General features: G+C 45.2%; 1 protein-coding gene across 5 annotated transcripts in view; it reads right to left on the bottom strand.

Moving 5' to 3' along the window:
- Positions 1-13,934, bottom strand: part of LOC138487891 (NXPE family member 1-like) — a 391,648-nt gene that overhangs the window by 56,225 nt on the left and 321,489 nt on the right. For 3 of the 5 annotated variants that reach the window (XM_069614512.1, XM_069614511.1, XM_069614514.1), the window contains one exon: positions 938-1,156. The exons of the other annotated variants lie outside the window; for them this stretch is intronic. In XM_069614512.1, coding sequence (XP_069470613.1) covers positions 938-1,156 — 219 coding nt within the window. The remainder of the gene's footprint in view (positions 1-937; positions 1,157-13,934) is intronic. 5 annotated transcript variants of the gene reach the window in all.

Genomic DNA, 13,934 nt, shown 5'->3' with positions numbered 1-13,934 from the left:
GAAATCCAACGAGAAGTCGTCTAGACTTTAAGGTCATGAATTGCTTTATGGATTTCACTTTGAGTGATAAGACTATCTAACAAACTAAGATCGTGCCTGGGGTAAGTGGAGTGCGATAAGTGCTTAATGAAATCTTATTTTGCTGACAGATATAATTTTTGATAAAATGTAGAGAAAATGTCAATAATATAATTGTCCAGAAATGTTCGATTGCCTACTGCATCCTTAACATCTACAACTCTTGTTCTTTCTTTTTTAATCTTAAGATATGAAGCGACTGATTTGTTTTTTTTGTTGGAAAATTGATATCATTTTGCTTTGTATTTTAATAATATACCACATGAGTTATTTTATTATATTTAATTGTAAGTTGTATAATATTATTGAGGATATTCGGAATTGCATTCTGGGTATATAGCTTTTACAGAATGTTTAGTTTGTTCAGAATAGTTTCTGACTCTGGTCTTTATTTCTTTTTTTCCTAGGAATATATGAGATGATTTGCCCTCTAAGTACAGCTTTATAACAATCCCAATTATTTACAATAGAAGGATCTTCACTCTTAATAAACTATAATGTGCTTCAATTGGAAAGGTGTGAACAATTCATCCTTCAACAAGGCAGTATTAAATCTCCAGCTATTTCATTTGTGATCATTGTGTGCAATTTCAAGTTTAATATGAACTGATACAATCTATGTTAGTATCTAATAGGAGGCTGGACATGGATTTGGAAAATGAATTATGAGGTCTAGAATAAAAGGTAAACTCTAAATCTGAAAGATGAGTTGTGTGCTAATTCAGATATAAAGTTTACAAATTGCGTATGAATCGAATGAATGATAACAATACATGCTCTAACCATCATTATTTGAGCCACAGACTTCATAACCATCCCTGGCCATCTAATAAATTGTAATAGCTTAGAAAGCCCTTACCATTTGCAAATTTGGGGAAGTGCAGGATCCACTGACGCAGAGTGGAGTCTCCCATGAGGTAGATGAGCTTCCCCTGGATGCACGGGTTCAGAAGCTCCTCTGTGTCATAACAAGGCACATTGCAGAAAATTGGCCTCCATGTATTCTTAAAGTAGTAGCCACTGGGGAAAGTGGAGCTCATCCCAGTCTTACACTTTTCTTTCCCAAATATCAAAGTTCCTGTTAGAAAATTACAAACAAGATTAATAGAAAATGAATTAAGGATAAAAAGTATTTGTTTGTGAACTGTATGTGATATATATTTAAGCAAAATTAATTAGCCCTGCCAAGGGATGAAAGTACTCATAAGTTGGATTGCATTGTATTCTGAAGCACCTCCCATTTATCGAGAATAATTTCCAAACATCTGCTGTGCCAGCTGACCGGCCCTATCCCATTCCACATGGAATCATTATAGGAAGGCTTTAGGAATTCTTAGGGACAAATCAACTGGCTTCAATATCCTTAGTTTAAGAGGATAAACAGACAAGACACTAACATTATTTTGTTTTGTACAATACCTTATGATGAGCTGTCAAGCCATGTTTTCACTTGAGTTTGATCATTGTAATGTTATACGATTATGGTAGTTGCACCTTTCTCAAGACAATGTGGTTTTAAATAACTAATGTGAGAAAATTACAGTTTGTTGGCATATGTTCCCAAAAATGCAGTTAATTAATGTTATTGTTTTGGGGGTAGGTGAGTGGAAGAGTGGGGGAAAGAAATTTGGCTGGGGTAAGAACATTGCTATGAAGGACCCACCAATAAAGGGGAGATGGGGAAAAAAAGGGAGGGGAAATTGGTAGAATATACACACTAAACTTCAAGTCAGAATCATGCATACTGGGCCAGTGACATAGACCCTTCTATTCTAACCCCACCTCCACAGAAACTGTTCTTCACAATAAGCAATTTTAAGATGATGCCTCTAAAATTGTATGGTATGTTAATTCAACCGACTTTCTGCCTTAATATTGTGTGTGCATTATGGTAAAAAACAGAAGCAAGGCCTAACCATGTGTATATGTTCAGAAGAACGTACCATATATATAATTAGGGTTTCAGATGATGATTTGATTAAAAGGAGTGTTTCACATCACTCTTGGTGAACAAATAATTCTGAAAAGACATCTGTGATTCACAAAGTGACTGTAATTAGTGTCTGTGTTAATCTGAATAAAACTTCCTTTTTTGATATTCTTTTATCTCACGGTGATCTCTTTTGAGCTAGCAGCCATCTAGCTTCGCTGCTACCATTCGGTGACCTCCAGTCACGTCCATGACTAGGGTAGCCTTTGACTCTACCCCCTTTGTTTGATTATACTTTCTAACCCTCTAGAGTCAGGCCCCCTCACAAAAAAGAGGGTTCCACCTTTATTTCTCACAACAACCATGGGAACAAATGTTACAGAGCAAATCACGTTTTATTATTCCTGTGTGAGGATCGGGTCATCCTGTATTTTACAGGAAACCTTGGTTTGTTGAATTTTGTAGGGGAGGAGTGGTCCAAAAGACCCCCCTTGCCTACATCCCCACCCCAGGTGAGGGCCATGGCTCATCGGGCGTCCCCTCCTTACCACCAGGGCCCAGGTGGTGGATGGCTCACCTGCTGAAGACATTGCCCACACGTATTGAATTTAGCTAGGCCTTAGAAACCATTTTGTCTAATAAAGATGGTGTGAGCTTGGCGCACTGTAGCGCGGCCCCCACCTTCGGAGAGTTTCAGTTATCCCTGTTGCCGCAGCACCCTGGCAGATCCGCTGCGAGCCCGTTCCCACGAACAAGAGGGACATGAGCTAGCGTAATACATTAACATTGTAACATTTCACCTTCCGCAGTGTATCATCGCTCCCAGCATGACCCGGCCAGCGGGCCTGGGCGATGAAAAGAACAGTAAAATGGTCATCAGATGGCAGAAAGTCCCCACACATTAATGCCAAGACCACTTGCAAAGTGTGCATTTCTCCACAAAATCTCTTCTATTACAAAAACCTGTAAAATGTATAACCATGATAGAAAGCATGCTTCCATGATATTAGCAATGACGAGCCCACACCACTGCAGTTGGGTACTAACAATGAAAGAGCGTTCCAGGGGTCTATTTGTTATATGTATCACTGGAAAACTTACACTCCATGGTTCTGCGCCATAACCAAACTAATGCTGCTAGAGTACACGAGAAGACGAATGTAACCATACAGAGGGCTCATGTGAAGGATGCGCGAGAATGCACTTGTCATGCATGTATGTCTAAGCCCGTTATGTGCCACCACCGTCACGTACGGTGGCGGGTCATTTTCTATGTACTCCACCAACCTCACTACTACCTCATATGCATATAACTAAATACTGTAGTTGTTAAAACATAGTGTACGAATAAGGTGCTCAGACTGGATATAATCGAGACACATCCAGCAAAGTTGAAATGTATGTTTTCAAGTGATTCAAACAAATATTATAAAGTGTTCAAATGATTGTGATGTTTTCACCTCTAAAAGCCGGCAACACACGAGGAAGATACCTTTGTGAATATGTGCAAGGCCATTCCCCCTCCCACCCTGCGAAGACTGCCAAACATGAGAGCAGAGGCCCGCGCCGCTCCACCTCCCCCAACCAGACTGGAGCCGCTTCAAAGATTTGTAGCCCCCTCTGCAGCACCCAAGGCCACGGCCCGCCACCTGCATTATTTACAGCACAGCAGTAAACCTCTGCCTGAATACACACTTCCAAAGGCGCCCCCTCGTAAACCCCACAACCCACCGGATCATCTTAGACTTATGGCCCTGTGCAATCAGGACACCCAATACTGTGGCAACACACAGCGGCACATTCATAACAACATCTAACAAGACAGGAAGGCATGTACCGCCCGTCCCATGCCCTGAAGCTTAGCCCCTCAACCTATGGCTCAGGTCAACAGGACACTGGTAACCATGCCCTGACGAATGACCATCAGACCCCTCACAAGGTGCATTCCTCCTGTGTTGCATTAACCTGTAGAATAACCTTTTGAAAGATTTACTAAAGAAGATAATATTGCAATGACTGAATGACTGCGGTGTGCATGGCATAGGGCAAACAAGTCAGGAAAAGACATTCATCTCTGACACTGGCCACAATGGCACAACAACACCGCCCGGATGAACTCAGCTGACCTGCCAGGCCCAGCCCAACCCACGAGGCTGACCAGTGACGTCCTCCAGCCAAGGCCAACCACATCGCAGCAGCACCTATAGCTAGTCATCGCCACCCAATCCCATCGAACTTGTGCCCCCTATAGTATGTAGCTTCTTATGACGTTTTTTGTAAATATATACGCCTGTCTTTGCTATTGTCGGACAGAGCGCTCTCGGAGTTTGCAGAGTTCTTTGCATGCCCTATTCTGATTGATAAACTCCCATTTAAGCTCACCCGCACTCTGTCTTGGCTTTATTCCCGACTTGGGAGAGTCCTTCATTGTCTCTCATTGCGGGGAGGATCGTGCTGGCTGGGGACGCTTGCCTTCAGTGGTGACCCCGAAAGCGTGATTATTATTATTTTTTCCCGACCTATCATTACCGTCCCCTTTTGGCACGAGAATCTCCGGTCGAAAAGGGATACGCACGGTGAGCCGGCTCCGGGAGGCTGCCCGCCAACGGCGACCGGTACACTAAGAAGTGCGCACTCAAGAGAGAGAGGGTACGGGATCCTGGTTGAAAAATCCCCTTTGAGTACCGCTCGCCGGGGCTGACTGTTGAGCGGACGGCAACACTGCCTGGACGGACCCAGTTTCGGAGACTATCGGTTCAAGACGGGCACGTGAGTATTGAGTGCGAGCGATCGTAAAGGGAATGGAGGAAGAAATCTAGGACAGAGAACGAAGAGGGGTAGAGAAGGGGGTACGCAGATCTACTAAGGATCATCTTAAACTTTCTTTGCTTTTTCTTTGCATATGGCCATTAGGATTAAGAGGTGAATAAGAGATAAAAGTGACGGGAACCTAGCTCCGAAAGGGGGTGGAAGGCGGCGCCGCATAGTGCTATCTTGACTAGTACTGGGAATATATGAAGAAGTGGATAATAAGATAAAAGTGTCTGGCAAAGAGGGACACGGAGAATATATTAGTGACTGCTATTTCTTTTTTCTATTCTTTTCTTTAGGGTTGGGGGAAAATAAAAGTGAGATCAGGAGAAAGTGAGAGAGAGAGAGTTCTATTAGAAGAGGGAAGAGCAGACCAATATATATATATATATATATGCGCATCCATATATCTGAATAAGACGGACAGGGACAGCCGGCTAGGGAGGAAAGGGAGGGCAGCTTGAATTGTGAATAGGGTGTTACAGAGAGGTGTGTGCACCTCGTATGCGTCAGAAGACAATTTGGTGCTGTGAGTGTGTAAAGTGGCTATAAATGTATAGTAATTGAATGGTCATGGTAAGTGTGGCCGGATAGAGCTTCTTGAAGACAAAAATGACAATGTGAAGTGAGTGTGTACCTTTTTGATTTCCGGGTTAATGTTGTCGAAATCACTGATGGTTTGCTCTTGTATGTGCCCCCCAAAGAGAATAGAATAGAGACTGTGTACAGCCAGTTTTGTATTGTGCAGGCAAGGAAGAACATAAAGGAGCCCATTATTGAATGTGAAATAGAAGACGAAAAATCATATTGGTAATACGTCTACATTATAATTGCGGACATACAGAGAGACACAAGTACTAGGAGGGCCCAAAAATGGGGGCAGAAACACCCTTATCACATATTTGTAAGAACTTACCAGGGTACGCGGAGCGAATTAAGAAATATCATGACCAATGGATAACAGAGCTGAAGGGAGAGGGGTTACCCCAGATATGGCCCGAGGGGGGATCATTTGACAAAAGTGTTCTGGATATGGTGGCCACATGCATTTGTTTGAAATACAAGGGGAAACAGTTGCACAATAGGAGGGAAATATTAGATCTCTGGAGGTTATTTGAAGAGATACCCCCGCCTAAAGCACCAGCATTAAATGCTGACCTACCATCCACCACTGACAATCCACTGATGATACAGAAAGATGTTAAGGAATCACCAAATGTAGAGCCACCTATAGAGGTAATAAGCTTATACCCGATACTAAACAAGCCTGTGCCCGCAGAAGGGTACAGTGACCCCACTTATGTGCCTCCCCCGACAACTACTACACCCCACCGGCCAACGGCACCCCCGCCGTATGAAAGTACGAAGGAGCGAGCCCAGGCAAGTACCCAGAGGGTGGACATAGAAAAACTAACAGATGATTTAGAATCAAGACTGTCAATAGCGAAAGATGAGCTCTCAAGGATAAAAGACATATGTGAACGAACAGCCCTTAATGCAGCAAGATCAGGGCGCACGTCTAGAGCACCAAGTGAGAATAGAACACTTGAAGATGGGTGGAAAAAAGGTGAAATACTGTTCAGAATTGAGGAAGAACCAACACGAATAATAGAAGTAGGGACACAAGAGGGATGTATTGATAATGAAGAAAGGCCTATAGGGGACAGAGAGGAATTACTATGTGATATGAGGGGCGATCTGGAAGAAAGCGACAGGTTGAGTATGGCAATAGGAGGGGAAAGCGAGAGGTTAGATGGTGCATATTCGATGGAAAGACTGGACGATGAGTGGACGGGACGATTGAGAAATAGGGTGGGGAAAATGGCATCACTGGGAACATCAGCAGCCAAAACGGGTGCAGATGCAACGACAAAAGGAAGGCTACAGCTCCCATTGATACATAGGGGAGGAGGGAGGCCGAATTATATCCCATGGGCTCAGATGGATAAAGCCAATTTATTAAAGTTATTGCCCCCGTTATCGGGAGGGGCAAGTAAATGGATATACGCCTTTGAGAAACACACCGCTGGGGTACCCCTAGCAATAGGTGATGTGAAAAGTTTGCTTGTATCAGCAGTGGGCGATCAGGCCGACAGAGTATGGGTTAAGGCTGGTTTCCCAGGAGTAACATTAGGCTGCGACCGCCACGATGGGGCTTCCTTCAACACAGTACGCGCAAGGGTGTGGGATGCTTTACGGGAAACGTTTCCAGATACACCAGACTTACAGTCAATACGCAGTGTACAATGAATGACGGGGAAGATGCTATGGATTACATTTTTCGAGTCCAAGAGATGTGGAGAGCAGAAACGGGTACGCCGTGGTATCAATCGACATCTCTATTTTACTTTATTATAAAAAGAGGGCTCCCAAAGGAAGTGCAAAAGGCGCTCGACAAGATGGCAGGTATTGAAGCGAAGGGATGGCCTGAGATTCAGAGCATAATAGTGCACCATTGTAAGCGAATAAAGGAAAGGGAGAAGGAGGTGGCGCAGAAGAGATTGGCAGACGAAGCAAAACTAGTGCAGACAAAGTTGGTGAAGGTCGCAGCGGCTGTAGCCGCACTCCCCCACAGCAGGGAGGGAGATGAGGAGGAGGAGGGGCTGATAGCAATACAAGGAAGGATGGCAACTAGTTGGGCTGGAGCAGGACAGCGGCAGTGGAATGAGCAGGAGTCAGGCGGAGGGTCGCAGTGGCAGGAGTGGGCCCCTCGAGGAGGACGAGGTGGGTACAGGGGCCGAAGAGGTGGACCGGGGTACGGGGGAATGGGAGGAAATGGATGGCAGGGCCCTAGAGGTGCACAAGGGAGTTGCTGGAACTGCGGAAGATGGGGGCATTACTCTAGGGAGTGCAGAGCCAGACCCAACAACGGGTTCCAAGAGGTAGAACAGTATGGCCATCCCCACCCGGGGAGCCCATATGGTCTTCCAATGGGACAACAACAACCGAGAAACCCAGGCCAAGGTAATAATGAGCAACAACAGGGACATCAGTATAGAACACAGAACCACCCACAAAACAATGACAATATGCAGTACACGCCAGGCAACCCTTTTGCGACAGCAGCAAATGGGGCCCCCGCACCAGCACCCTATAGCGGCGTATCAGTGGTTTCAGGGAGTGTCTTCAATCAAGGGGGGGCGATGAGACACCCCGCATAGGACAGCCCATAGAGAACACTTGCGTGTCCAGTTCTATCTACCACCTACGATGCATCAGAGGAACCATTGGTAGGGGCGCAGATAGGAGACAAGCAGTTCATATTCATGGTCGATTCGGGAGCGGAGAAATCATGCATTAGAGAGGGCCGGTTCCCGTTATCTAACCGGAAGTTAGAGACGCAGGGGTTCCCTGGGGCTGTAATTGAAGTTCCTTACACAGAAGCATTGGATGTAACAGTGGGGGGTAAGACTGTAAAGACACTCTTACTGTATTATGAACACTCACCAATAAATTTACTAGGGAGGGATCTCCTGAGTAAACTCAACATGACCATATCATTCACTGAGAGAGGTATAGTGTGTTCAACACCCGGAATATGCCCATTGCGTGCAATGTTGGTAGTACAAGCCCGCACGACCACACAAGAAGTACGCGGGTTGCCGGAAAACGAGGAGATGTTTGTTGAAGGGCTAAAGACATTGGCCCTCATAATTCCAGAGCTGAGGAGAATGGACTGGAGGATTCCAGCAGAGTTCCTCTTTCGCCCCATAGTGTGCCCCGACACAGCACCAGGATCAGTGGTATCATTAGACTTGCACGCTGTACAGGTATCAGCGAAAAGGATTGCGGTGATTGGAATAGATATGGAAGGATGTGAGTGGCGTACAGTACTGTGCACGAATGCCAACATCGCTCTAAGAGACTTAACAGATGAGGATCTCTTTTCAGACTCAGAGGGGGATGGTGAAATTGTAATGGAAATAGCGATGCCCTGTGATATTTTGATTCAAGCAAGGGAAATCCCAGTTCAGCTGATGGCAGTGGTAGGAGCACCGCCGTCATTCTTCGATGACGACATGAGGCTCGTACCAAATAGTTTATGGACGACAGGCCCCCATGATGTAGGGCTGTTGCATGGAGTACAACCTGTGATAATAAAACTAAAGCAAGGAGCAATTCTACCCCGAGTGAAACAGTATCCATTGTCCCGTGAAGCTGAAGAAGGGATAAAAGAGACAATACATGCACTACTAGCACAAGGGATAATAGTGCGTTCAAACTCCCCATGTAACACATGTATTTATCCAATCAAAAAAGCAAAGGGAGTGTCTTGGAGGATGATACAGGATTTACGCCCCCTAAATGATGTAATTCAGAAAGAGTTCCCTTTGGTCCCGAACCCTGCATCAATATTATGCAGCATCCCAAAAACGGCATCGCATTTCACAGTAGTGGACTTGAAGAACGCATTTTTCTCAATCCCCCTGGCTGAAGAGAGTAGATACCTGACAGCATTCACACTAGGGGGAAAGAGATATGAACACTGCAGATTACCGCAGGGATACTGTGAGAGCCCAAGCATATTCAACCGCATATTGCATGAAGACTTGGGAAACCTATCAGTTGAGAGTACGATCATTCAGTACGTAGACGATTTACTAGTGTGTGCACAAGACGAAGAAACATGCAGAAAGGATTCAACAACACTCCTGACTCTAATGGCCAATAAGGGGTACAAGGTAGACAAGGAAAAGCTACAGTACTGCCTGACAGAGGTCTTATACTTGGGACAGCTAATATCAAAAGATGGAAAAAGAATAATCCCCGACAGGGTAGAAGCGATAAGATCAGTAGGAGAACCCACAACAGTGAAAGAAATGCAGAAATTCTTGGGAATGTGCAACTATTGCCGAGCCTGGATATTAGACTATGCAGCATACACGAGACCCCTACTACAAGCACTCAAAGACGCACAACAGGAAAATAAAAAAATAGAATGGTCAGAAGAAATGAGTGCGTCATTCAAATCATTAAAAGAGTTAATTTCAAGCGCTCCAGTACTAGCAAATCCTGATTATGGATGTGAGTTTTACCTATTCTCACACTGCAAGGGAACACTCATGACAGCTGTACTGACACAAAACACGTCCCTAGGACACAAGCCTTTGGCTTACTATAGTGGTACTTTAGATGCCGTGATGCAAGGCCATTTCGCGTGCGAGCAATCACTCGCTGCAGCCGCGTTCGCGATTGAGAAAAGTGCCACAATAGTAATGAGATGCCCTGTGACATTGTTTGTGGAGCATTCATTATTTGCAATACTTGAGAGGTCAAAAAGCACACTGACAACACAGCGGGCAACAGCCTATGAGATCATATTGTCTAGCGCCAATATCCATGTGGTGAGATGCAAGACAGTGAACCCCACAACATTCATTACAGAAGCGTGCACACTAGAGGACATGCAGGACCACGATTGTGCTACTTACACAGGAGAAAGAGGGGAGGACACAGTGGTGTGTGAGATTGCTCTGAGCGAGGGGGAAGTGTACTTCGTGGATGGGTCTGCATCGATGGACGTGGACACGGGAGAGAAACATGTTGGTATGGCAGTGGTGAGGCTAGAAGACGGTGAGTATGAAACACTAGTGCAGTACCGCCTCCCATCACATTACTCCGCACAAGCAGCAGAACTGTTTGCGCTCATAGAAGCACTACATGCAGCAAAGGGTTGCGCAGTGACAATATATACAGACTCAGCTTACATGACGATGACAGCAAGATGGGGGCGTATGGGGTTCCGACGGGCAGACGGAACACCGGTACAACATGCAGATTTGCTGAAAGAGTTAATTGAGGCCCTACAAGACCGCAGAGCGGTAGCAATAGTGAAGTGCCAAGCACATACATCCAACACAGATGTTGTGTCTTTGGGAAACGCGGCAGCGGACGCTGCCACCAAGGAAGCTTCCTATTTTCAGTAATATGAAGCAGGTGAGTACATGCTACAGCACAGGACAAACGAAGAGCTCCCAGAAGGCTACAACATGATGCCTATATCACAAATACTAGAATTACAGGAAGGAGCTAGTGCAGACGAAAAATTGATGTGGACAAAACGAGGGTGCAGCAAGTCGGCGACAGACTTACTGTGGCGACAAAACAACTCAGGGAAAGTGGTAATGCCAATCAAGTTATTGGAAATTGCGTTTCAACAACTACACTTCCCTGCACACAATACCAAACAGCACATCGCAGCAGAAATACAGGAAGAATGGTTCGTGCCCTGTCTCCAGGAGCACGTATCTCGATTAACGATGGAATGCACAACATGTCAGATATACAATTCAGGAATGACATTACGCACGCTCCGGGGAACAATTCCAAAACCCATTGGCCCATTCAGAGAGCTACATATTGACTACGCGGACATGGGAGAAAGGTGTAATGGGGCACGTTACATGATCGTGGTTGTATGCCCATTCTCAAGGTGGGTAGAAGCAGGCCCATGTGCACGACCTGATGCCAAAAGCGCTGCAAAGTTCCTAGTGAGGGAAGTGTTCCCGCGCTGGGGAATTTGTGACGTGATTCGCTCGGATAACGGCACTCACTTTGTAAATGAGCTTTTCAAGGAAGTTACTACATTATTGGGAATAAAACATAAATTGTGTTCGATTTATCATCCTCAAAGTAATGGCGTAGTGGAAAAGATGAACGGACTGTTAAAAGGCAGGTTATCAAAACTATGCTTTTCATTGAAAAAGAACTGGATTTACTGTCTGCCCCTTGCGCTATTTGAGCTGAGAAATCAGCCAAGCAAAGACCACCATTTGTCCCCGCACGAGATCGTGACTGGGAGACGAATGTACACAGCACACTCTCCACTGCGCGAACACTCAGATGCACAAAGAAGCGCCGCGATATTGGGAGATGAGTTCACAGACTATTTGAAGAAATTGACAAGGGCAGTGCGCGCAATATCAAAGCAGCTCTCTCCACCCTTCACTAGAGAGGAGGGAAACATAACAGGGTCTGTCACGGAGCCTGAACAACAGCTACAGCTGATGCCGGGCGAATTAATTTATGTCAGGTGTTTTGTGCGTCGATGGAATGCACCACGGTTCCATGGCCCATACGAGTAGTGTTCTGCACGCCCACGGCAGTAAAAGTAAAGGGCCTGAAATACTGGGTACACTTGACAGATGTACGAAAAGCATATAGTAATGTGCAGGAGGAGGTAGATGAGGAGGCACAAACAACAGCAAACAATGCAACTGAGCAGAATGTCTAAATATGAACTTGTGTGTGTGTGTGACAGTAATGCGCCTGAATGGGCAAATGGCTGATAAGTATACTTGCATTTTTAAGATATTAACGGAAAAAAAAAAAAAAACGTTTTTTTTTCCTTTTTTTTTGTCTTGACTTATATGTAATTAATAAGGTGGACAAATTATGAAGTGTTTTACACCCTTGTCTGTGCATCCCGGTCCCTACAAACCCTACCCGCTTCCGTTCCCTGTCAATATATATTGGCACTGATAGTGCCAACAAAATGTTTACATGCATGCACTTAATGCACTTTTATATCTCAAACAGGAGCTACCATGGCATCTAAACGGGCAGCCTGCAACGGATAGAATTAGTAGAATGAGAGAATTATTAAATGAGAGATGCAGATATTTGTATGAGTGTGGATTATCTGTGTGCATTACGTTGTTTTTTATAATAATGTTTGGCCTGGTTACATATTGGTTTGTAGCGTTCATCTCTATCGAGATGAACGAGGGGGGAGGGATTAACAGCACTGGGATTAACAGCACTACTGGGACCAATACAACTGCAAGTGTCAATACTAGGGAAGGTGATTTTTTGGTATGGGACGGAACTAAACTTGTATGGGGTTATCATACTACATCATCCAATGCTGTCATCTTAGAAAAGAAAGAGCCACAGGGTGGAATGCAAAACAACACAGTGTCTCCACCAAAGATATCTAATTACAATGCTCGCAGTTTAAATGACCGAAACCCGTCTGCCATATCGTGGTTGTATAACTCCCCCACCAGCCAACCTGCCCCCATATTAAAAAACAACCTGCAAGATAACGTCAGGGACGAAAAGGAAAAGATGCTAGCAACACACGATATCTTATATGATGAATGGGCCAAGGGGGGCGGGAATGAGAAAGGGGGGTCTATTTTGTCCCTCGCCCAGGAGGCTGGGAAGTACATGAGGAACAAGAATAACAGACGAAAAAGGGAAGCAGGGAGGAGGAAGTATGTTAAGTACTATGGGTTAGGACTGGATAAAATGGAAGACCCACGACACCCCCACCAGACAAATAAATGGTATGCGGATATGAGTGCCGCAGCGAAACAAACAACAAATGAGAGCTGTTATGTCTGCTCCCTCATTCCTCATGCTTCAGGGACACCCAAAGTATTGCTACCCAAAGAGTTGCCAATTATAGACGCCCAATGTCTCCTTCATCTCACGTTATGCAGGATTAAGAACACCTTCCAGGCACACAAAGTTACTTTTAGAATGCTGCAGAACGAGAAAACTTGCTATCCAAGGACGGCAGGAGTGGTATGTATGGAGGAACCCTTTTTTGTGATACAAGGGACACTTTTTTCGGACAATAAGTGGAAGGATGAAGAAGTAATGTGTAAAGCTGAAGCACTGAGAGGTGTGGCACCAGAGAAATTGCAATGATAGAAGAAACATGCACACCAGTATGGAAGGAACACATTTCAAAACTAACTTGGGTAACCGCCATTGAAAAACCCTTCAAACTACAGAACGAAGTAGACTATGAACTATGTTTTAAAGCAGAGGGGAAAACCTCCATGGGGGCAAACAAAAACTGTAGCAAGACCCTCACCATCCCAGATCTGAAAAAAGGGACAGCGGCCCTGATGGACACGTACTGGGTCTGCAGTAACCAGGCATACCTGCACCTTCCCCCGTCATGGAGTGGCAGCTGCTCAATGGCCACTCTGCACTCAGCCCTAATGGTAATACCAGAAAGCCATATCGATGGGAGCAAAAGGACACAGGAACGCATACAACAGAGTGCGGCCCAACCGACTGCGGAGTCACAAATGTATGTCCTGTCCTCCGGGAGCAAGGAAGAGGTGCTGACCCGTAACAGACGAGCATCAAACTACAT

The sequence above is a fragment of the Ambystoma mexicanum genome, chromosome 9 (assembly GCF_040938575.1).
Source record: "Ambystoma mexicanum isolate Mex_15411 chromosome 9, UKY_AmexF1_1, whole genome shotgun sequence".
Taxonomy (NCBI): Eukaryota; Metazoa; Chordata; class Amphibia; order Caudata; family Ambystomatidae; genus Ambystoma; species Ambystoma mexicanum.
Note: the sequence above shows the minus strand (reverse complement) of the source record. Positions and strands in the feature narration are given on the sequence as shown.